Source organism: Schistocerca piceifrons, chromosome 4, assembly GCF_021461385.2.
Source record: "Schistocerca piceifrons isolate TAMUIC-IGC-003096 chromosome 4, iqSchPice1.1, whole genome shotgun sequence".
Lineage (NCBI taxonomy): Eukaryota > Metazoa > Arthropoda > Insecta > Orthoptera > Acrididae > Schistocerca > Schistocerca piceifrons.
The window spans coordinates 15,501,959-15,528,343 of record NC_060141.1 but is presented as its reverse complement, the minus strand read 5'-3'; the positions used below and the strand labels follow the sequence as shown (position 1 = coordinate 15,528,343).

Below are 26,385 nucleotides of genomic sequence, written 5' to 3'. Positions count from 1 at the left end.
AGAAAAATTTGTTATAGGATCAGATATATACGCGCTATCCGGTGACTTCATTGAGGTAAGATTTTTCAATTTATTCAGAATGAATTTTCAGGGCCATGACGCACCACTGCTGACGTCCAAAACTTACCAGTTTAAATTCACAGTCAGTTATTGAAAGGTTATAAGTGAGTCACATTTTTTACTAGGAGATTAGTCACATTTTATTATTGGTAGGTTACGGAATAATAAACTGTTGGGAGATTACGCTAAATGTGAATGATATAATTATATATTTCCTGTTGGGAGGTTACACTAAATCTGAATGATAATTATATATTTTTATCTGCTGCGAGGTTATATACTTAAATTTTTTTACTGTTGCGAGGCTACAATGTATCTCAGTGGCAGATGTACTTTAAGTTTATAGTGGGTGCCAGGGAACAGACTTCTGCTTTGTGTTTTACACACATCAAAAAAAGTTTTGCATCACCCTGTTCTCAGAACTCCTGAAAACAGACGTTGACTGCGGATTCTGTATCACATACACAGACCCTTTGACTGTTTAGAAATGTCACTAACCCCGCCCAAAGATGTAAACAAACATGCAGGAGCAGCGCCTATTATACGGAAGGGGTCCGACAGCCGATCAGTTCCAGTCATTCCACCACGAAGGAGGTACGCGACCCGTGTTGTCTGTAGTTCAACCATGCCTAGACGGTCGATACCGCGGTTCAATCGCGTCCACATTGTTACTTTGTGCCAGGAAGGCTTTTAGCAAGGAAATATCCAGGAGCCTCGAAGTGAACCAAAGCGATGTTGTTCAGTCATGGAGGAGATACAGAGAGACAGAAACTATCGATGACATGCCTCGCTGAGGCCGCCAAAGGCTACTACTGCAGTGAATGACCGCTACCTACTGATTATGGCTCGCAGGAATCCTGACAGCAACGGCAACATGTTGAATAATGCTTTTCGTGAGGCCTCAGGACGTCGTGTTACGATTCAAACTGTGAGCAATAGGCTGCATAATGCGCAACTTCACTCCCGACGTCCATGGCGGGGTCCATCTTTGCTACCACGACACCATGCAGCGCGGTACAGATGGGACCAACAACATGCCGAATGGATCGCTCAGGATTGGCATCATGTTCTCTTCACCGATAATTGTTACATATGCCTTCAGCCAGATAATCATCGCAGTCGTGTTTGGAGGCAACACGGTCAGGCTGAACGCCTTAGACACACTGTTCAGCAAGTGCAGCGTGGTGGAGGTACCCTGCTGTTTTGGGGAGGCATTATTTGGGGCCGACGTACGCCGCTGGTGGTCACGTGAATGCCATTCTCCAACCGATAGTGCAACCATATCAGCAACATATTGGCGAGGCATTGGTCTTCATGGACTGCAATTCGCACATCTTGTGAATGACTTCCTTCAGGATAACGACATCGCTCAACTAGAGTGGCCAGAATGTTCTCCAGTCATGAAACCTATCGATCATGCCTTGGATAGATTGGAAAGGGCCGTTTGTGGACGACGTGATCCACCAACCACTCTGAGGGATCTACGCCCAATCGTCGTTGAGGAGTGGAACAATTTGGACCACCATTGCCTTGATGAACTTGTGGATAGTATGCCACGCAGAATACAGGCACGCATCAAAGCAAGAGGTCCGGTGTGTACAGCAGTCTGGACCACCACCTCTGAAGATCTCGCTGTATGGTGGTACAACATGCAACGTGTGGTTTTTATGAGCAATATAAAGGGCAGCAATGATGTTTATGTTGATCTCAAATCCAGTTTTCTTGTACAGGTGCCGGAACTCTCGCAACCGAGGTGATGCAAAATTTTTTTTGATGTGTGTATTTGGAGTCCACTTTATACGGATGTCCGTTTATTGAAACTCCGCCGAAATCAAATTCTGGCTACGCCTGTGCATGATCATCATCATCATCACAGCCGCCTTCCATTCTCTGATGAATGTCACTCGGTTTGACATCTTATTCTGATAGCGCGTTTCTTAACTGATACTGACCGACGGCTTGCGCAGATTTCCGTTGTTTACACTGTAACAACAAACCGTTTTCTGTTAATGCTTCCCTCCACCAGCAGCTGTATAGGAGATTCTACTGAGTAGTCCAGTATATGCTGTATAGCAGTGCTGCCAGGCAAATTGTGCAAACCAGCTAATTCCTTGTGCAAAATATTTCAGTTAGGATGAAATTATTTCTCAGCGAATGGCGAGATTTGTATGTTGACCGTTTGAACTTTACGTGCAAAAACAGTGACCCTCCAATAACTTTGGACTGGGAGGAGACTGATAGTTCAGACTCTGTCCATCGGTGTATCGATCCTTGGTCTGATGTAAGTTTTAACCGTTTGAAACAATATTCTTTCGTTTGGATTTTAGATGCAACAGCCACGCGGGGTAGCTGAACGGTCTTGGGCCTTGTCACGGTTCGCGCGGCTCCCCCCGTCGGAGGTTCGAGTCCTCCCTCGGGCATGGGTATCTATGTGTGTGTTGTCCTTAGCGTTAGTTAGTTTAAGTTAGATTAAGTAGTGTGTAAGCTTAGGGACCGATGCCCTCAGCCATTTGGTCGCATAAGACCTTACCACGAATTTCCAAATTACATGCAGTAGAGATGTGTGTCTTGGATGTTTTTGAAGTGCGCTGTTTCTACACTTTAAATTTGTACGAATCGGTTTAACTCTGCACGAAGGATGATAAATGGATAAAATCAAAAGGAGTTTTTTTATCCAATAATCTTTATCCGTTGTCGAGATGCAATGAACTGATTGCGCGCAAACGGTTTAAAGCGAACTAGATAAATTAAAAATACATCCTTAAGGTAAAATTGAAACTTGCTTTCAAAAATCTAGCTTCGAATTGATTTTCCGTGCCAACTTCTTTCCCTTTTACGCGCGCCACTTCTCCGTTTCCTAGTTGTGTTAATCGGCCCAAATTTTGTAAGAAGGTAAATAAATACTCATATATGGAATTAATGGTCGACCTGATATTTTTGTGAAATTTTTTGCGTTTGCCATGATATAAGAAACATATTCGAAAGACAATAAAAAAAGTCTATACCGCATCAGTCGTGAACAAAAATCTACATCGGTTGTCAAGCGATGGCAGTCTAATGTCAAAATTAGAGTAAAACTTGGGGAGCAGAATGAAAAATGTTCCTATCGTAACATAAAAAAATGCTAATATATCGTGGGCAGAGTTAGTCATGTAAAAGAGGGCAACTAGATTTTCGACTTATCTGGCAGCTTCAAACCCATTTAAGTCAAAACCTCTTGACATATTCGCCATTTTCTACGAGTTAACCCCACTTCCCCAGCGCAGTGAGCTCTGTCGGACCCACCCTCTGTTACACGTATGGTGAGGGGTGTGAGAGCAAATAAACAGAAACTTATGTGCTTCTGGAGAGTGGGATGCATCTACAGTGGAAAGTATCCGAGAGTGAGGGTGCATCTATAATCCCTGAGTGGGGAATTGTGCATCCTGAACGGGTGACATGATCGCATGTATCATATTACACGATATGACGTTATGCATCAGGCTACTTCACTTGAGACGGTGAATTACATTACATAACACGGGTAGTAACAATAACAGTTAAAAAAAGCGCGAATATGTCAAGATATTTTGATTTAAACGACATTAAAGCTTCCAGATAAGTAGAGAGCTAGTTCCCATCCTTTACACCCCGATTCTGCCAAGGACAAATTGGCTTTTTTGTGCTACGATAATAGCGTTTGTATTTCTCGAAACAGCGTCGGGGAACTGACGAAAGCCGGGCGGGGTGGCCGAGCGGTTCTAGGCGCTACATTCTGGAACCGCTCGACTGCTACGGTAGCAGGTTAGACTCCTGTCTCGGGCATGGATGTGTGTAATGTTCCTAGGTTAGTTAGGTTTAAGTAGTTCTGAGTTCTAGGGGACTGATGACCTCAGAAGTTAAGTCCCATAGTTCTCAGAGCCATTTGAACCATTTGAACTGACGAAACGTGAACCGCTAAACTGGATCGAACAGAAATGTTTGGTCTGTCACGATGGAGACAGTAGGTCACATAATACATCATACGTTGTTAGTAATCAAGTATTTCATTGTAATAAAAGTTTTCCAGAAACGCCAAGAATTAATGAACTTCGCAACTTTTGTCACAGAGCGAACAGACAAGCATTTTTTTTAAAGAATGCTGCTATTCTGAGAAAAGTGTCTTGAAATCTACAGTGCAGTATAGAATCCACCTCGGGCACATTAATGTTTTAATAGGCGTCGTTCCTTCCACTCCACACAATTGCATGGCGCCAGGCCGTTAGCTCGAGCAGTCTCACACCCCTCTCCCTCCCCCCTCCTCCCCCCCCCATCAAACACCCGCACTTCCACCCTCTCCCCCTTCCCGACACCCTCGCGGCTGAGGCCGCCGTAACTCTCTGCTTGCGCACTCCTCCAATTACAAGAGATAATCGCTTTCATTTATTTCCGCACGAGTGCAGACGTTGCCGTTCCAGGGCAGCAACATTCGCAATTTATTTCAATCACGGCTGAATAAAGATGAACAGACTTTCTGTGTGAAATACCCCGCAGGTAGGCGGGATAAGAAATGACTCTAAAAGCACGGCGCGAGAAGAACCTTGCAGCGAAGCCTCTACAATACACTGGTGTAAGTCATTCCGACAACTTCTTCCTTATAGTGCACCAACAGTGTGAAATAAAGCTGTTTTCGGGATACGCGAAAGTATAATGAGCGTAATTACTAGCATAATGCCGTCAATGTTGCATTTGCTTTAGCCAAATGAACAGTTCAGTGGCGTTGGGACTCTGGTGTTTATACTACAAGGTTCGCGTCTAGATGTTTTACTTCTTTCCTGAGAAACAGAACATTTTGAAAAATGAGAATAAAATCCAAAAGTTGATATAGCTCGTTTTGCTCATCCACTTCCTTTCATTAAGAGACAAAAAGCATTCTTCCTCTTGAAAAATAGAGCTTTTTTGTTGCGAAATATTGCAGATTGACTTTGAAGGCTGAATCTTTGAGTCGGGGTTGATCACCGATGCTCACTTTCGGTCTTTCTCCCTGTTATAATCTGTCTACACTGGAGGGACCGACAGTTGCTTAATTAAATCCTCCTGAACCCTAAAAAATTTAGAAAAAAAAATATTTTGGTTGCTGTATGGAGGCCCATCACGATATTGTTTCCAACTTCATTTCAGTTGCTTCTTTTATCGTAAACTACGACAGATACGAAGCGAGAAAAATTAATCACCACAACTGAGAATATTTTTGTATTAATATAGCTGAACCCGGTACTTTTTGCGCACTGTAGCGCTAATGTACAAAGAATTATTGTTTTTAGGCCTCCGTACCTGAATCGACAGAAAAGGAACCGATTATAGGAACTTTTTGCTATCTGTCTGTCCGTCTGTCTGTTAAGAAACCTTTCTCTGATGAAAAACGTTTCAATATGTCATATACTAAGGTCAGTGCAATCAAAAGATACACCCATTTATGACATCTATTTCCACATTCGCAAACTCTCTCATCAAAATCTATACCGTACTTCCCGCTGACCTAAAATCATGAAATTTGACAAGAAACACGGTTTCACGGTACAAGTAGGAAAAATTCCTAAACTGTCAATTTGTGATTTTATCACACGCCAGTCTTCTGGGTTATCGGGATACATCGTAATTAACAGCTATGCTAATGTTCTATGGTGAACAGGATGTAAATTATTGAATCTTGTAAGCGCATTGTCATATCGCTGGCTTAGTTGTGGAGTATCTTTGCGGGCAGCCGCGTCTGTAGTGAGTGGAGCACGGGACACGTAACTGTTATGTTGCGTAGTGTGTAGCTCTGCATGTAGAAGCATTGTTAGTTTTCAGGTTGAAGTGTTGCTACAAGTGCTGTTACAGTAAAGTGATTAAATATGGAAGTAGTTCAGAGGAAAGTGCGTCAAGATGTAATGAAAAAATGAGCATTGCTGTCGATAACGTATTTGCGTATCCTCTCGTTGCGTGTCGCACAGCATCGATCATCCGCGCCGTGTTCGGCCTCCCAGAATGAACCAATGTGAATCAGTAAAAAGTAGTTACCATAAAAGAGTGAAGTCAAGTGCCAGTGTCTTGTAGCGAGCGTGAAGACGTGCGTTCGATCATCGCGTTTCCGCATTATCAACAATCAGCCGCTCCACGACGGTTACAGCGCACGCTCGTACAAGTGAGAACAGAGAAACTGAAAAATTAACTTTACCATCAGTGTAATATCATTACTAGTGATAAGGAGGACTATTACCAGGAATCTGTATGTGTGACGAGCGTAAGAACTTTCATGCGACCATTCAGCTTCCGCATCATCAACAATCATCCGCGCCGTGTTCGGCTACGCGTACGCTCGTCCTAGTGATTTTTGTGAACAGATAATCATCCATTAACTGGGATGAACACTTATGAATTAGAATGTAAACAGTGCAACGTGCGATTTTCTTTTATCGTCTCAGAATATAGTTGTTCATACCAGACGTAGAACAGTATTGTGTTTTAACGTTGAGTGGCTCCCCTAAACCCGCCTGTATATTTCTATACATAATTTCATGCAAGCCAGCAGCAGCAGTGTGGAGCAGAACAGTACGACCGCCGCGGGATTACCAGGTATGTGCTGTGGACAGGGCGCACGGTCAAGCAACGACAAACAGATAAAAGGACCCCACCCATTCGTACTCCCGGGCGTGTTACAACCTGTTTAATAGAGTTTCTATTTGTTCATCAGTTCCGTTGTATATAATGAATGTGTCATCAACAAATCTGCAGTAGTGTACACTTTTCTGGATAATTATGTCTTCGGTTTTAAGAAGTTTATTTTGAAGGTGGCTAATGAAAACCCGCTTTAAAGAACACATTGACTGTTTCAGACTTGGAAATTCGAATAAATCAGCTATAGCGAAACATATACATGAAACACGACATTATGTTAGAATAGCCAACGATCTCAAACTACTACACAATTTAGCAAAGATCTGGAAAATGGACATCTTGGAAGGAATGGAAATATTCATCCATGGCCACAAGGGGAATAACAAGATCCTGACTGAAATTACAGATTTCAAAAATTCACATTTCTTTTCCAATTTCTCTATAGTACCTTCGCAATAAAAGATGGATAACATCACAGTCTTTTGACTGTAGCCCCAGCTATAGCTTAGAAATATGTAAAATGAATAGTTCTTATATCATCATTTGTACAATAATATTGTAACTGATGCTCAGTTTGTAATATACTTCATCAGCCTACATCTGTATTACGATAACAAGACGTGCAGAAGACATGTAAACAGCTGACACCACATAGATTGACGGATCGTCGGTCAAATCGAAACCAATTGTATTTTGACGGCCATCTTGTCCACTGCACTACAGATTTGTTTTTGTGATCGTGTTTCCAAGTTACTGGTACGTTTGTGAAACAATGTGAAAAGTGATGAAGCAAGCCAAGAGAGCCACAGAAACGGAAACACCTCAGCTCGTCACAACGCGACTGCCACGCCATTAGAACAAAGTGAGTTGCTGTTACAAGACATTTTCATGCAAACATCAGTCCAGCTTACAAAGTGACACCGCCTCTTCCTTTGTTTTCTCTTCTTCCACAGAATAACCACAGCATTTATGAAAAGACTGTTTAATACCTGTATGATTTTATTGTGAAATTGTTTTTTTTGTAATGCCATACAGCCTGATGATGAGGTATTCCCTCGAAACATAAGTAAATAATACGAGGGCAGTTCAATAAGTAATGCAACACATTTTTTTTCTCGCCCAATTTTGGTTGAAAAGACCGGAAATTTCTTGTGGAATATTTTCAAACATTCCCACTTCGTCTTGTATAGTTTCATTGACTTCCGACGGGTGGCAGCGCTGAATGGAGCTGTTGAAATGGCGTCTGTAACGGATGTGCGTTGCAAACAACGGGCAGTGATCGAGTTTCTTTTGGCGGAAAACCAGGGCATCTCAGATATTCATAGGCGCTTGCAGAATGTCTACGGTGATCTGGCAGTGGACAAAAGCACGGTGAGTCGTTGGGCAAAGCGTGTGTCATCATCGCCGCAAGGTCAAGCAAGACTGTCTGATCTCCCGCGTGCGGGCCGGCCGTGCACAGCTGTGACTCCTGCAATGGCGGAGCGTGCGAACACACTCGTTCGAGATGATCGACGGATCACCATCAAACAACTCAGTGCTCAACTTGACATCTCTGTTGGTAATGCTGTCACAATTGTTCACCAGTTGGGATATTCAAAGGTTTGTTCCCGCTGGGTCCCTCGTTGTCTAACCGAACACCATAAAGAGCAAAGGAGAACCATCTGTGCGGAATTGCTAGCTCGTCATGTGGCCGAGGGTGACAATTTCTTGTCAAAGATTGTTACAGGCGATGAAACATGGGTTCATCACTTCGAACCTGCAACAAAACGGCAATCAATGGAGTGGCGCCACACCCACTCCCCTACCAAGAAAAAGTTTAAAGCCATACCCTCAGCCGGTAAAGTCATGGTTACAGTCTTCTGGGACGCTGAAGGGGTTATTCTGTTCGATGTCCTTCCCCATGGTCAAACGATCAACTCTGAAGTGTATTGTGCTACTCTTCAGAAATTGAAGAAACGACTTCAGCGTGTTCGTAGGCACAAAAATCAGAACGAACTTCTCCTTCTTCATGACAACGCAAGACCTCACACAAGTCTTCGCACCCGAGAGGAGCTCACAAAACTTCAGTGGACTGTTCTTCCTCGTGCACCCTACAGCCCCGATCTCGCACCGTCGGATTTCCATATGTTTGGCCCAATGAAGGACGCAATCCGTGGGAGGCACTACGCGGATGATGAAGAAGTTATTGATGCAGTACGACGTTGGCTCCGACATCGACCAGTGTAATGGTACCGTGCAGGCATACAGGCCCTCATTTCAAGGTGGCGTAAGGCCGTAGCATTGAATGGAGATTACGTTGAAAAATAGTGTTGTGTAACTAAAAGATTGGGGAATAACCTGGTGTATTTCAATGCTGAATAAAACAACCCCTGTTTCAGAAAAAAAATGTGTTGCATTACTTATTGAACTGCCCTCGTACATTATATAACTGGTAGCGGTAGATAAAAACCTTGACATACTGTATGTGTGGTGTGACGCTGCTGTTACGCACCTGGCATTCTGCGGCCCCACAGACTTGGGCTCATAGGAGGAGCTGGCGGAGACCGCGGAGTCCGGGATGCGGCCCTCCTCCATCCCGAGCGCCGAGTGGCAGCCCCCGGAAGCTGCTGTGGGCAGAAAAGACGACCGGGTCGGTCTCAGAGGGCGCAGGTGTGGGCAGTGTTCAGGGGCTCCCAGTGGTTCTCTGCAGCGGACACTAAGGAACAGAGACACCAATAAAATAAAGCTACCCTTCATTTCGCAGTTAACTGGCAGACGGAGAACATACGAGATGTGTTGGAAGGATACTAAACCAAACTGAGAGCATACTGACAAAATTTCTGTGTGGAGAACTGAACGGTCGTCATACCAGAGATTAAGTACAGGGTTATTACAAATGATTGAAGCGATTTCACAGCTCTACAATAACTTTATTATTTGAGATATTTTCACAATGCTTTGCACACACATACAAAAACTCAAAAAGTTTTTTTAGGCATTCACAAATGTTCGATATGTGACCCTTTAGTGATTCCGCAGACATCAAGCCGATAATCAAGTTCCTCCCACACTTGGCGCAGCATGTCCCCATCAATGAGTTCGAAAGCATTGTTGATGCGAGCTCGCAGTTCTGGCATGTTTCTTGGTAGAGGAGGTTTAAACATTGAATCTTTCACATAACCCCACAGAAAGAAATCGCATGGGGTTAAGTCGGGAGAGCGTGGAGGCCATGACATGAATTGCTGATCATGATCTCCACCACGACCGATCCATCGGTTTTCCAATCTCCTGTTTAAGAAATGCCGAATATCATGATGGAAGTGCGGTGGAGCACCATCCTGTTGAAAGATGAAGTCGGCGCTGTCGGTCTCCAGTTGTGGCATGAGCCAATTTTCCAGCATCTCGAGATAAACGTGTCCTGTAACGTTTTTTTCGCACAAGAAAAAGGGGCCGTAAACTTTAAACCGTGAGATTGCACAAAACACGTTAACTTTTAGTGAATTGCGAATTTGCTGCACGAATGCGTGAGGATTCTCTACCGCCCAGATTCGCACATTGTGTCTGTTCACTTCACCATTAAGAAAAAATGTTGCTTCATCACTCAAAACAAGTTTCGCACTGAACGCCTCCTCTTCCATGAGCTGTTGCAACCGCGCCGAAAATTCAAAGCGTTTGACTTTGTCATCGGGTGTCAGGGCTTGTAGCAATTGTAAACGGTAAGGCTTCTGCTTTAGCCTTTTCCGTAAGATTTTCCAAACCGTCGGCTGTGGTACGTTTACCTCCCTGCTTGCTTTATTCGTCGACTTCCGCGGGCTACGCGTGAAACTTGCACGCACGCGTTCAACCGTTTCTTCGCTCACTGCAGGCCTACCCGTTGATTTTCCCATACAGAGGCATCCAGAAGCTTTAAACTGCGCATACCATCGCAGAATGGAGTTAGCAGTTGGTGGATCTTTGTTGAACTTCGTCCTGAAGTGTCGTTGCACTGTTATGACTGACTGATGTGAGTGCATTTCAAGCACGACATACGCTTTCTCGGCTCCTGTCGCCATTTTGTCTCATTGCGCTCTCGAGCACTCTGGCGGCAGAAACCTGAAGTGCGGCTTCAGCCGAACAAAACTTTATGAGTTTTTCTACGTATCTGTAGTGTGTCGTGAACATATGTCAATGAATGGAGCTACAGTGAATTTATGAAATCGCTTCAATCATTTGTAATAGCCCTGTACATGGCAGTAGCAAATAATTTTATTTGCAGAACTTAATATCTACGTTTACAGTCAAATAATCAAAGTAACACTGAAATGACGGGTATTGGTAGCAGATCAGAAATCGAACCAAAATTGCTCAAGCGAGGAAAGGCATTCGAACCTCATGAGGTACCTATGCAGCTGTGAACAGGTTATGCGAAAGAACTTCCTTCCATTCTAGTTTGTCGCAGGTCGTTAGTACAGTGAATCAGAAATAACAGTGTTGTAATTAGTAACGGCTGCCAACGTGAGCAATCTCGTAGTGAATGCCCTGGGTGTAGGAAAGCAACTTCAGTCACTTGATAAACGAATCCAGCTTGTTTAACAGTTGGTTTGTTACACAGCATTATTGATAAACGAATCCAGGTTGTTTAACATTAGGTTTGTTTCTCAGTATTACTAATACAAAGCTCCATTTCTAGAAATTATATACAACCGCTTTCTCGAGTCTTTTAACAGTCGTACAGCTCACACAAATACGCAAGAAAGGATATAAAACAGATCCGCTATATTATAGAATTAGCCCACCATATCTTTGAAATATATTTGTATTAGAATCCTGGAAGATACGAAATACCTCGAAGAGAACAATGTATTCACACTAGCCAACACGTACTCAGAAAATATCGCTGTGCTCGACCACAACTGGCCCTTCTTTGAGAGGAAGTAATGACTGCTATCGACACGGGATTTGATTTCATTTTTCTCAGAAAGCCATTGACACAGTTCATCACAAGCAACTTCTAATGGAACTGCATGCCTATGAGCCGGCCGTGGTGGCCGAGCGGTTCTAAGCGCTTCAGTCCAGAACCGCGCGACTGCTACGGCCGCAGGTTCGAATCCTGCCTCGGGCATGGATATGTGTGATGTCCTTAGGTTAGTTCTAGGGGACTGATGACCTCAGATGTTAAGTCCCATAGTGCTCGGAGCCTTTTTTTTATTTTGCATGCCTATGGAGTATCATATTTGTTGTGCGACTCGATTCGCAGTTTCCTGCCAGAAATGTCACACTGCGCTTGTCCATCCATTTGTGGGATACATGAAAAAAAGTTAAAAGAAAGGAGCTGGTTTGTTATTATCGTGAAATGCGGGAGAGCGTGTCATGGATTTGATAAGCGAGTTGGAGCGGCAATTACTGAAACGAAGACGATTTTTTTCACGTGGAATCAAAATTACCTTTTCTCTCCGGTGATGGCCATGTAGACTCCAACATACGTTGAAACAACTGACCGTCGCAAAAGAAAAAAAGAAATATCAAAGTAGTCAGAGCACGCAATTAAGGATTAAGATGTTCATTTGTCTCAGAGTGGAATGGTGGATAAATACTGTGATAGTGACTCTCTGAACCCTGAGCCAAAGAGTTAAGTGTGAACTGCAGCGTAATCATGCACACGTGAATCTAGGACAGTTTTCGAGCAAACAACGCCAAGATAACTGCTTGCAATGGACATTTGGAGCTTAGTACCTCACAAAGAGCCATTGATCACAGCGGACATCTTCGATGGGCCGAACAACACATAAACTGGACAGCGTCTGATTGCTGCTGGCGTGGAGTGTCTTCCAGTGAGTCGCGATTTTCCCTGTTCTCAAATGATGCGAGACGTCGTGTGTGTAACCACGGCCCAATGAGGCGTTTAACCTGGAGTGTGCAGTTCAGGATTTTATTGGAGTGTTTTTCGTACAAAGATTTCGGCTCGCTTATATAGGTTCCCATTTATTTCAACATTCACGGCTGCCAAAAAAATTTGGTCTCCCTGGTAAATCGTCTTGATGTGTATGCTGTGGATACTCCCACGTTACAAGACGAACAACAGAAGTGATCACGTGGTTATATGAATACGATCATGGTTTGAAGTACACTGGTGCAGCCTATCACGCCTTTACTGGTTCGCTAAACAGGCCGTTGTTAATCACATAGGATATGTCTGTAACTACACTGGTGTCCAAACGTAAAGCTCCAAACGGAAATTTTGCAAATTTGTGTTTATTTTTCCAGACAACAGTATAAAATGGTAATGATAAAGTAGGAACAAGGTAAAGAATACAGAAAGTAAAAAACTGTAACATGCCTAACGGTAGACAGAAATTTTCTTCCTTTTTTTCCAACTTAACGGATTTGCACACACATTACGACAACTGGTTAATGTGCTCAATATGAGATGTGACCACCATTGCCAGCAACGCAGGCCTACAAAGGAAGTAGGTTACAGTACGCTTGTTCGCCCACTGCTTGAATACTGCTCAGCAGTGTGGGATCCCTACCAGATAGGGTTGATAGAAGATATAGAGAAGATCCAACGGAGAGCAGCGCGCTTCGTTACAGGATCATTTAGTAATCGCGAAAGCGTTACGGAGATGATAGATAAACTCCAGTGGAAGACTCTGCAGGAGAGACGCTCAGTAGCTCGGTACGGGCTTTTGTTGAAGTTTCGAGAACATACCTTCACCGAAGAGTCAAGCAGTATATTGCTCCCTCCTACGTATATCTCGCGAAGAGACCATGAGGATAAAATCAGAGAGATTAGAGCCCACACAGAGGCATACCGACAATCCTTCTTTCCACGAACAATACGAGACTGGAATAGAAGGGAGAACCGATAGAGGTACTCAAGGTACCCTCCGCCACACACCGTCAGGTGGCTTGCGGAGTATGGATGTAGATATAGATGTAGATGTAGATGGGGCATGCTGTGACTGATACCATCAATCTCATGTTGAGGCACTAACGCCAATTCTTCTTGTAGAGCTACTCTCAAGTCTTGAGCAGTGAATGGTGGATGCTGACGTGATGCAGTCCGTCTCCTTAGTGCATCCCAGACGTGCTCTATGGGATTCAAATCGGGAGAGCGTGCAGGCTACGCCATTTGAGCAGTATTTTCCTTTTCCACGAAAACATCAACCACCCGTGCTCTATGAGGTCGAGCATTATCATTCATCAGTACGAAGTCTGGGTCCACAGAACCCGGAAACAGCCGCACATGAGGTCCCAAGATCTAATCCCAATACCTGACAGCACTTAAACGTTGCTAATTCACCAGTTCAATTTCATGAAGAGGTGTTCGAGTGGTCAACATAATTCCTGCCCACACCACTAGGGATCCTGCTCGATAGCGACCTCTCCCCACAATGTTTGGGTCACGAAATCGTGTACCACGTTCCCTCCAGATGCGAATCCGTCGAGAATCACTCTCCAGACCAAATCAGGACCCATCTGTGAAAAGAACAATGGTCCACTGCTCGGCCGTCCTGGTGGCTTGTTGAAGACTCCACTCTCGACGTTTCCTTCTGTGAAGACGCGTAAGAGGTTCACATACCCCAGGCCTCCGACAAGCAGGGTCGCTCTGCCGAAGCCTTCTGTTCACCGTGTGCCTCGACACAACACGTCTAGTGGATACTGCGAGTTCAGATGCCAGTTTCCGAGCAGTGCTAAGGCGTACCGTCGTGCCCTTACAGTCAATTAACGTTCTTCTCTTACTGACGTCACATGGGGTCTATAAACTGTCGCCACATCCGAGAAACCACAGAGCGATTTACTTTAAGCTATCGGGCCTCGTGACTTTCCTACTGCCCTGCTTCCATTCTTCCAATCTTCCTCCACCCCAGAGAGCCTAGTAGGCGTCTTCTCTTGTGACATACTGCACCGTTCGTGAGTGTGTACACGGCAATTGTGAATGTGAAAATGGTTCAAACGGCTCTGAGCACTATGCGACTTAACTTCTGAGGTCATCAGTCACCTAGAACTTAGAACTAATTAAACCTAACTAACCTAAGGACATCACACACATCCATGCTCGAGGCAGGATTCGAACCTGCGACCGTAGCGGTCGCTCGGCTCCAGACTGTAGCGCCTAGAACCGGCTGTGAATGTGAGACTAGCCACGAACGCTACCCCGTTTGATAGGCGCCCTGATGTCAGCGTTGTCGTTGTTGTCCGTGGACCGGAATGCCATCTTCCGTGCAGAACACTATCTAACGGGCATCTTTTGACGGTTTGTATGATTATATTGTGAATTAGACACAGGATGGAGAAATAACGGTTTATTGCTTTAATTTTGGACACCAGGCTATTCGGATCAAAGAGTGAAACGTAGACATCAATATCAGCGCAATTTGGTAAATCTCCAGAGGATAATTATAAGCTTCTGCTAAATATGGGTTACGTGAAGAAATTTGTAGGTTCTCTTCCTCGTACGACACGATTACCAAGGCTAGAGACGGTGTTAGACAATATTAGCGTGACGTCTACCGGGGTGACTATTTGTTCATCCTACTTAGCGGGACCTTTAAAATGCGAGGGGTGTACAGAAATTTAGTTCCGATCGGTCGCGAAGTGGAAACCGCAATGAAAATCCGAAAATCCGTAGCAACTTTGCACAGATTTCTTGGATAGCGGCTCTAGTATGCCCGTCGACGGGGTGACGTTGCACTTTGCAGTTATGAGCGTACAGCGAACACGTAAAGATGTAAAAGAAAAAGAAATAGCGCGTCCAGCCAAGGAGTGCCTGCCAAGAGATTTCGCCCGATTTCATGGAACTCAATGTAATTGTCATACATTATTTCCTTCTCCGTTACAATTGTCAGCCGCACACTGCGGGCTTAATGAAGTCTTTGTTGTTGCTTGTTCGATGGGAAATGCTCCACCGCCCACCATGCTGCCCGGGAGTGGCTCCCCCTGATTTTCATCTCTGCTCACATGACACGCTGGTGGCTACCTTCCACGATGAGAAATTGGAAAGTTGGTACAAAGCTACGGCAAATGTCTAAGTCAGAGGAACGATTATGCAGAGAAGTAGATGGAAGGTATAGTTATTGCTACAAGTAAAATATTTCTGATTTTCACCGTGTTCACGGCTTCGGGACCGATGGAACTTCCTTAACGGACAGCCCGTCTATTGTCGATCACACGACACCATACGGTGGTAGAGAAAGAAACAGTTTTCGAAATTTCATTTCAGATCACCACGGACATTGTTGGAATGGTGACTACGTGTATATGTGACTCCCCTAAACGCAGTCTCATTAGTACACGTAATTTGTGCCAATGGAACTGTCGAGTGGTAGTTAACGAGTGACAAAATCATTTCGCACCACACTTTTTCTACTGTCTATGTATTTTGCGGCAACGGCCTTGCCGCAGTGGATACACCGGTTCCCCTAAAATCACCGCAGTTAAGCACTGTCGGGCGTGGTCGGCACTTGGATGGGTGACCATCCAAGCCGCCATGCGCTGTTGCCATTTTTCGGGGTGCACTCAGCCTCGTGAAGCCAACTGCGGAGCTATTCGTCCGAATAGCAGCGGCTTCGATGAAGAATACCATCATAACGACCGGGAGAGCGGTGTGCTGACCCCACACCCCTCCTATCCGCATTCTCCACTGAGGATGACACGGCGGTCGGATGGTCCCGGTAGGCCACTCGTGGCCTGAAGACGGAGTGTGTATGTATTTTGCACTCTATAGGAGGAATGAGAATAAGATTTGTGGCCGGCCGAGGTGGCCGAGCGGTCCCTGGCGTTTCAGACCGGAACCGCCCGACTGCTACGGTCACAGGTTCGAATCCTGCCTCGGGCATGGATGTGTGTGATGTCCTTAAGTTAGTTTAAGTAGTTCTAAGTTCTAGGGGACTGATGACCTCAGACGTTGAGTCCCATAGTGCTCAGAGCATTTGAACCAAGATTTGTGCATATAATGTTTGATGTTAAAGCATTCGTGGATTTTCGAAACAAGCACAAAAACACCATATGCCACTTATAGAATGGTATACAGTATCAGTGCGTGGCTGGCGCCAAACATTTTACTGAACTCCTTGTGGAACTGAAACATGCGGATTGTACCTATCACAACTTTCATGCCGCGTGTTTGAACCTTTAAGGAATAAAGGATGAGGAAAGTCGTTGATTAGGAATTCAGAATGTCGGAAAGTAATGTCAGCTGTTTTCAATAGCACAGTGTGCCCGATGTCTTGGTAGACCACGATCCTATCTCTGCAGAATCGCTACACGAGCTACTAGAAGTTATCCTTCTTACATCAAGCATTAAAAATCTTCTCGCAATCATCTAACATTAAAATACGATTTCCAAATAAGAAACACACTGTGCAGTCTCTCCCTATGTACAGAATGTAGACAGCGATCGATACCCCTGCTTACTTTGTCCGGATGCACAAATATGCTAATCATTTACATGCAATACACTTTACGTGAATTTGACGTCTGCTATATGCCGAGTTCATGGTGTTGCTGTTTTAATGGCCAGTAGTGTACCAGTCACTGCTACCCGACGCCCCTTGTCATCTCCAGTGTGACGGCATTCTGCTCCGCTTAGGTGTAGACCTACATGAGGTCTCAACACGCGGAATCAACCACGAACTGAGCGCAGCGGATTAACGGAAACCGTGGAATTGAGGTTGCACGTGTTACAAGAATGCTACGTAGCAGAACTAGCCAGAAATTTCTTGATACAGGACGCCATGTGAAATAGCCCATTTACCCTTTGTTTTGATTATCAGTCTTATGACAGATTTAGCACATCTTAACATGTTTCCCAAGTATTCCTACCCATGCCACTACTGCGGAGAAACTTCGCATTTCTTAGCAGCCCATTTAATTTTCAACACCTTTATTTAGTAACAGCGTAAATGCTTCGATTATCTTCTATCATGATTTTCCCACAGGTCATGATTCACATCCATCGAAACCCCTGCTTCAAAGGCACATCCTCAGAAATTTCTTTCTCAGATTAGGCCTGTGTATGATACTGATAGATTAGTTTCAGCCGAGAATTCGGTCTTTACATGTGCTACTCTGATTCTTCACAGCTTCTTAGCATCTTTCTTCTTGCGTTATTTTGCAGAACAGCAGCAGAAAACCCTCATTTCATCTACTTCCTGATCCCCAGTTATGGTATTCAATTTATCTCTATCCTCATCTCTAGTTGTTGTTGTTGTTATCTTCAGTCCTGGGACAGGTTTGATGCAACTCCCCATGGTACTCTATCCTGTGCAAGCTTCTTCATCTCCCAGTACTTACTGCAACCTACATCCTTCTGAATCTGCTTAATGTATTCATCTCTTGGTCTCCCTAAACGATTTTTTCCCTCCACGCTGCCCTCCAATGCTAAATTTGTGATCCCTTGACGCCTCAGAACATGTCCTACCAACCGGTCCCTTCTTCTTGTCAAGTTGTGACACAAACTACTCTTCTCCCCAACTCTGTTCAATACCTCCCCATTAGTTATGTGATCTACCCATCTAATCTTCAGTATTATTCTGTAGCACCACATTTCGAAAGCTTCTATTCTTGTCCAAACTATTTATCGTCCATGTTTCACTTCCATACATGGCTACACCCCATACAAATACTTTCAGAAGCGTCTGCCTAACACATGAATCTATACTCGATGTTAACAAATTTCTCTTCTTCAGAAACGCTTTCTTTGCCATTGCCAGTCTACATTTTATATCCTCTCTACTTCGACCATCATCAGTTATTTTGCTCCTCAAATAGCAAAATTCTTTTACTACTTTAAGTGTCTCATTTCCTAAACTAATTCCCTCAGCATCACCCAATTTAATTCGACTACATTCCATTATCCTCGTTTTCCTTTTGTTGATGTTCATCTTATATCTTCCTTTCAAGACACTGTCCATTCCGTTCAACTGATTTTCCTAGTCCTTTGCTGTCTCTGACAGAATTACAATGTCATCGGCGAACCTCAAAGTTTTTATTTCTTCTCCATGGATTTTAATACCTACTCCGAATTTTTCTTTTGTTTCCTTTACTGCTTGCTCAACATACAGATTGAATAACATCGGTGAGAGACTACAACCCTGCCTCACTCCCTTCCGAACCACAGTTTCCCTTTCATGCCCCTCGACTCTTATAACTGCCATCTGGTTCCTGTACAAATTGTAAATAGCCTTTCGCTCCCTGAATTTTACCTCTGTCACCATTAGAATTTGAAAGAGAGTATTCCAGTCAACATTGTCAAAAGCTTTCTCTAAGTCTACAAATGCTAGAAACGTAGGTTTGCCTTTCCTTAATCTTTCTTCTAAGATAAGTCGTAAGAGCAGTATTGCCTCACGTGTTCGAATATTTCTACGGAATCCAAACTGATCTTCCCCGAAGTCGGCTTCTACCAGATTTTCCATTCGTCTGTAAAGAATTCGCGTTAGTATTTTGCAGCTGTGACTTATTAAACTGATAGTTCGGTAATTTTCACATCAGTCAACGCCTACTTTCTTTGGGATTGGAATTATTATATTCTTCTTGAGTCTGACGGTATTTCGCCTGTCTCATACAGCTTGCTCACCATATGGTAGAGTTTTGTCAGGACTGGCTCTCCCAAGGCCGTCAGTAGTTCTAATGGAATGTTGTCTACTCCCGGGGCCTTGTTTCGACTCAGGTCTTTCAGTTCTCTGTCAAACTCTTCACGCAGTATCGTATCTCCCATTTCCTCTTCCTCTACATCCTCTTCCATTTCCATAATATTGTCCTCAAGTACATAGCCCTTGTATAGACCCTCTATGCACTCCTTGCATCTTTCTGCTTTCCCTTCTTTGCTTAGAACTGGGTTTCCAACTGAGCTCTTGATATTCATACAAGTGGTACTCTTTTCTCCAAAGGTCTCTTTAATTTTCCTGTAGGCAGTATCTATCTTACCCCTCGTGAGATAAGCCTCTACATCCTTACATTTGCCCACTAGCCATGCCTACTTAGCCATTCTGCACTTCCTGCCTATTTCATTTTTGAGACATTTGTATTCATTTTTGCCTGCTTCATTTACTGCATTTTTATATTTTCTCCTTTCATCAATTAAATTCAATATTTCTTTTGTTACCCAAGGATTTCTACTAGCCCTCGTCTTTTTACATACTTGATCGTCTGCTGCCTTCACTACTTCATCCCTCAGAGCTACCCATTCTTCTTCTACTGTATTTCTTTTCCCCACTTGTGACAGTTGTTCCCTTATGCTCTCCCTGAGACTCTGTACAACCACTGGTTTAGTCAGTTTATCCAGGTCCCATCTCCTTAAATTCCCACCTTTTTGCAGTTTCTTCAGTTTTAATCTACAATCCAATAGATTGTGGTCAGAGTCCACATCTGCACCTGGAAATGTCTTACAGTTTAAAACATGGTTCCTAAATCTCTGTCTTACCGTTATATAGTCTATCTGATACCTTCTAGTATCTCCAGGATTCTTCTATGTATACAACCATCTTTTAAGATTCTTGAACCAAGTGTTAGCTATGATTAAGTTATGCTCTGTGCAAAATTCTACCAGGCGGCTTCCTCTTTCATTTCTTACCCCCAATCCATATTCACCTACTACGTTTCCTTCTCTTCCCTTTCCTACTCTCGAATTCCAGTCACCCATGACAAATTTTCGTCTCCCTCCACTACCTGAATAATTTCTTTTATCTCATCATACATTTCATCAATTTCTTCATCATCTGCAGAGCTAGTTGGCATATAAACTTGTACTAATGTAGTAGGTGTGGGCTTCGTGTCTATCTTGGCCACAATAATGCGTCCACTATGCTGTCTGTAGTAGCTTACCCGCACTCCTATTTTTTTGTTCATTATTAAACCTACTCCTGCATTACCCCTATTTGATTTAGTATTTATAACCCTGTATTCACCTGACCAAAAGTCTTGTTCCTCCAGCCACCGAACTTCACTAATTCCCACTATATCTAACTTTAACCTATCCATTTCCCTTTTAAAATTTTCTAACCTACCTGCCCGATTAAGGGATCTGACATTCCACGCTCCACTCCGTAGAACGCCAGTTTTCTTTCTCCTGATAACGACGTCCTATTGAGTAGTCCCCGCCCGGAGATCCGAATGGGAGACTATTTTACCTCCAGAGTATTTTACCCAAGAGGACGCAATCATCATTTAACCATACGGTAAAGCTGCATGTCCTCGGGAAAAATTACGCTGTAGTTTCCCCTTGCTTTCAGCCTTTCGCAGTACCAGCACAACAAGGCCGTTTTGGTTAGTGTTACAAGGCCAGATCAGTCAGTCATCCAGACTGTTGCCCCTGCAACTACTGAAAAGGCTGCTGCCCCTCTTCAGGAACCACACGTTTGTCTGGCCTCTACGGTGCGGCCATCTGTATCGCTGAGGCACTCAAGCCTTCCCACCAACGGCAGGGTCCATGGTTCATCGGGCGGGAGGGGGGGGGGATCATCTCTGGTATCCCTCATTATTTCCGTCTTTCTCTGGTTACCTCTGAGTTCGTATTCTCTGTTCATCAGACTGTTTGGTCCATTCAATGGGCCCAGTAATTCTTTCTTTCATGGAGGACACTGGGTGACAAGTTTTTTCACTTCACCTGTACCCAGTGGATACCTTACAGTTAGAAAAAGGTAACTCGTTAATGAAAGGTGCCTAATACGCGGAAGAAGAGAGCCTGCTGTTTTGGGAAAGCGCGGCATCGCCTTCGTTCCTCCGCCTCTTGTCGTGGTCTGCAATTCACGATTAGCTTTTCATATTTTCCGCCATGTTAGGGAGGCTTTACGTTGGTTTTCTAATATAGGAAGTATGGTGTATTTTTCATAAGCATCATGTTGAATAATGTCACAGTGCTGTGCTTTCGGCTGTACTTTTCAAGCTAAGAAGCGATGGAAACTTTGCACGTTTCTGATGAATAGATGCTGCATTAAGAAGAATCTGGCTGATGAAAAATGAAATGACCTAACCAGAAGGCTACAAGAGAAGATCGACTGTGTGCAGTAAGTACAATATTCATGCATTAAGGTAAATTATAAGATTTATGATTCAGAGCAGGTCACACAACAAAGTTTCGCAGATTTTTAACTTGAACAGTTTCTGATGAATGTTGTTGCATAATGTTGTGAGGTTAAATTTTTAACGAATTGTTGCTTTTCTTTGTGGGCAACTGTTTAAAATACAGGAAAAATATGTCGCATAACGGGGACAACAGGGAAGATTCTCGTTTCATTTTGTAGCAAATGTGAAATCCCTGAAGCATGCTTTCCTCGTCCGTGTACTTAAAACTGAAACAAAATGAGAAAAGCATAAAACACATGCAAATGTCAAGGTTATGATTTAGTCGATTAGTTAAATCCTCAGTATTTTATAGCCGTTTCTACACTGCAGTAAACAATTTCAGACATACGTACCAGACATAGTATGGTTTTAATACGTTGTTACACATGAAACGTAACGAAAATAAGTGGCAAAAATTGAATATTAGTTAAGAGGAGGTGTTAATTTTTTAAATTAGTTTCGGACAGTTTAGTAAGTGGTATGGAACATATGAGGAAGTGTCCTAGTTTACTTCTGAAACATTTTGTGCACATTGTGTGCGAAAGTTATCAATAATGGATGCAAAATTGTTTTGCTGCACATTTCTTTGCTTCTGAACATAATTGTAATAGACAGTTAAAAATGTTTAGCACTTTTAATGATAACGATGGTGAAGAGATATGTTGATACTAATTTTACTGATTATTAGAACCACTTCATTCTAGACTAATTGGGGACCTAGAGAGCTGATAGGTTGGTGAAACTTAAATCCAATGCTGTACCAATAATGTTTTGTCGTCGCAAGTCACCCAGTGCTATGCGAGGCCCCAGCTCAGAGGAAACACGTGTTTGAAATACATTCTGTGGAAACAGCTAATGTAGAAAAATTCCTTTTATAGGTACAGTAGCTTCAAAATTTTAGTCATGCTATCATATGCTGCTGACCACAATTGTCTGAAGTACCGGTACCAACAATTCTGATTTTAAAGTTTGGTCAATAGGACGTATAACGTTTGGCCCATCACCATGCTGTAGCTGAAAATTGAAGTCTTTCAGTTTGCAACTTGTCCTCTACGTTGGCAATGTGTGAAGTACCTGAGCTCGCTCCTTTAATATACTGTAGCAGCGAGATAATTACATGTACATCGACGTACATAGCCCGCAAACCGGCGTATAGTGCATGGCTGAGGATACGATGTTCCACTATTAGTTATTGTCTTTCATACTTCACTCGCCAACAGAGCGAGGGAAAGACGACTGTTTATATGCTTCCGTACGAGCCGTAATTTCTCGTGTCTTGATTTCGCGATCTTTATGCGAAATGTGCGATGGCGGCAGTAGACTCATTCTGCAGTCAGCTGTAAATGCCTATTCCCTAAACATTCTCAACAGTGTCTCGCAAAAAGATCGTCGCCCTCCACCCAGCCATTTCCATTTTGTTGTTCGGGTAACATATCTACAGCACGCTTCTGAATTGCTTCGATGTCTTTCTTTAACCTGGTGGAAATCCCAAAAACTCGGGCAGTAATCGAGAATAAGTCGGACAGGTGTTCTATATGCGATCTGCCTTGTGAATGAGAGAAACTTTCTTAAATCTTTCTCGCAATAACCGAAGTCGACCATTTGGCTTCCCTATTACCGTCCTTACGTGCCCGTTCCATTTCGTACTGCTTTGCAACTTTGTGCCCAGATGCTTAATCGGAGATGACTGTGTCAAACAGAAAGATGAATTCGGACATTACAGGATTGGTTCTTCTATTGTCTGCATTACCTTACACACTATAGCTTTTGAGCAAGGTGCTGGTAGTCACATTTAATATAACTTCTAAGTCGTCCTGTACCCTTCTGTGGTCACTCAACGACGATACTTCTCTGGATACTACAGTGTCATCAGCAAACAGCCTCATATTGCTGTTCACCCTATCCATCAAAACATTTGTGTGTACAGGGTATCCCAGAAATGTTGCGACTAACTTCGAGAGAATATGGTGTCATAAGGAACAAATCGAGGATAGGAACCCATGTCCGGAAACGTCATCCAACGACGCTACAGGGCATTGAAGCTATAGGCGCTGCCGCCTGCAACTAGGCAACTCCTTTGGCAGCAAACGTGTCTTTGTATGCTGACGGACTTCAAGTGGAATGTCTCGCAATGCTGTTTGTTATTCAGTGATCGCAACTGTCTGCCTCGATCGCCAGTGGAGATGAGGGAGCCAGCTGCTGCGTAGGCAAGGCCTTGCCACCTACAGATGCGATGTTCTGTTGCCTGAGTGGATGACGGTTTCACCAGCCGGGGTGGGCGAGCAGTTCTAGGCGCTACAGTCTGGAACCGCGCGACCGCTACGATCGAAGGCTCGAATCCTGCCTCGGGCATGGATGTCTGTGATGCCCTTAGGTTAGTTAGGTTTAAGTAGTTCTAAGTTCTAGGGGACTGATGACCTCAGATGTTAAGTCCCATAGTGCTCAGAGCCATTATTTTTTTCTTTTTTTGATGCCTGTGTCAGCCACGGTTTTCCATACTAATTTATTTTTGTCCTAGTGCCCTCTAAAATTTCCATTGTTTTCGGTATACGGGACGATTATAAACTGCAAATGGAAACCCATGTCATAAACTGCGACCCAATAAGGCAACAGAGCATCGCATTCGTAGGAGACAAGGTCTTTCTACGCAGCAGCTGGCTCCATCGCCTTCAGTGGCGATCGTGACAATAAGTTGCAATCACTGAACAACAACACTGCTAGTCTTTCGCCTACCGTCTGCCAGGCGTACAAAGACACGTTTGCTGCGGAATGGGTGGCCTAGCTGCAGGCGCCGGTCCCTATAACTTGGTAGCATCGTTGGACGATGTTCCCGTACACGGGTTCCTATCCTCGATTTGTTCCTCAAGACACCCTCTACAACTCCTAGAATTTTGTCATGACATTTCAGGAACACCCTGTATAGAGATTAAGAGCGGTCCTGACACACTTCCCTTAACGTACCTTCGTCTGTATTGAACGCTGGCCGTCCACGGCAATGTACTGGATTCTGTTACTTACGAAGTCCTCGAGCCACTAACTTGTTTTGGAACATATTCCGTATTTATCCTTGCGATTGGATGTCAGGAGGCCTTTGGTCGTTCACTTGTGTAAGAAAATGAAACACCTACTGCCCTCCTTATGATGTCATTTACTGTATGGCTGCCAGTCTCGGTGCTTCAGTGCACCATGTTCAGCATCCCCACAGCACCTGCTAAGGCCTGAAGGTGGAGCACTGAAGCACCGAGACTGGCAGCCATACAGTACATGACGTCGTAAGGACGGCAGTAGGTGTTTTATTTTCTTACACATATTCCGTATGCTGACACCTTCGTTAATAGCCCGCAGTGGGGCAATATGTGAAACGTCTTCTGGAAATCTGGAAATACGGATTCTTCCTGCTGCCTTTCATCTGTGTTTCGCAGGATAACATTGTGAGAAAAATGAATTCCGCACGAGCGGTGCTGATTTGTGGACTGAAGCTGTTTCATCTCAGTTTATTGTACTCGAATTGAGAACATGCTCAACAAATCTGCAGCAAAGGACATTGATCTGTTTAAGGACATTGATCTTTAATTCTACGGGTCCGATCTTGTACCATTCTTACACACAGGAGTCATATGAGCTTTTTCCAGCCGTTTGGGGCTTGGCAAGAGGATCACACAAATGCAAGCTTAGTAAGGAACCAATGCCGTACAGTTTTCTCTGTTCAGATCTGGCGACTTAGGTGTTTTCAAGTCTTCAGTTGCCTCTCAGCGCCAGGGACGCCTAAATCTATTCCGTCTACACCGGAGTCTGTACTACGGGCAGAGTTAAACGAAGAATTTAAAACTTAAGGTTTACTGTTGCTGTCTTCGATTGCCACACCAGACTGGCCAACGAGTGATTGGATAGAAACTTTTGATTCGCTGTGAGAGATTTTACGCACGAACACAATTTTGCTCGGTTCTCGGCATGATCCTCCGCTAAGGTATGACGGAACAAGTTGTATACTTCGCGCAGTATGGTTGGCGCCGGGAAGCAGCAGCCTCGCCGACTACAGGCGGCAGACGGGGAGGTCGGGGCGCCGGAGCTCTGGAGGGCAGACAGCCCTCAGGGCCTGGCCGGCTGCCGCCCTTGTGCCCTCCCCCCTGTCCCAGGCCCTTCCCTTTCCCTCTCCTCTGTCCCTGCCGGTGTCGCTCTCGCTGTCCCGTCTCATTAGGGCCGCGGTCGCGGGGCCCTGCGCCCTAATCACATCAGACGCTGCGAACTGCCCTGCAAGAAACGGGCCTAACCTGTTTATCACGCCTGCTGCCGCCATTCAGCCCGGCAAAGCGCCGCCGGTGGGCAGCAGTAGAGAGGGGGAAGGAAAGGACAGGGAAAGCGTGGACAGGAGCGCCTCGTTTCTTCCTGCGGTCGAATGTCCCACTCTTTGATGTCCAAATGAGGCTGACGTTTCAAGAACTGTGCACATATTCAACATAAAATACTTAAAGACGTATTTCATCATCTACACATACACGAACTTGTCTGGGCCAAGAATAAAATGGAGAACGAAGTGAAGGAATAACAGAAGCAAAACAAAGGTGATCTAGAAAGTGCACGTCGTTGTACATCCGATTAATTTAATTTTTATTAGTGCAAACTGAGCATGAAGTCTCCCTGCGATTTTAAAAATCCATTTATATGCAGCTATGCTAGACTGCAAAT

The 26,385-nt window shown here is 44.1% G+C and overlaps 1 protein-coding gene across 1 annotated transcript in view; it reads right to left on the bottom strand.

The window, feature by feature from the left end:
- The window catches only part of LOC124795540 (discoidin domain-containing receptor 2-like), a 590,808-nt gene that overhangs the window by 466,175 nt on the left and 98,248 nt on the right, over positions 1-26,385 (bottom strand). Inside the window, exon 2 of the mRNA XM_047259613.1 lies at positions 9,170-9,284. Coding sequence (XP_047115569.1) covers positions 9,170-9,284 — 115 coding nt within the window. The remainder of the gene's footprint in view (positions 1-9,169; positions 9,285-26,385) is intronic.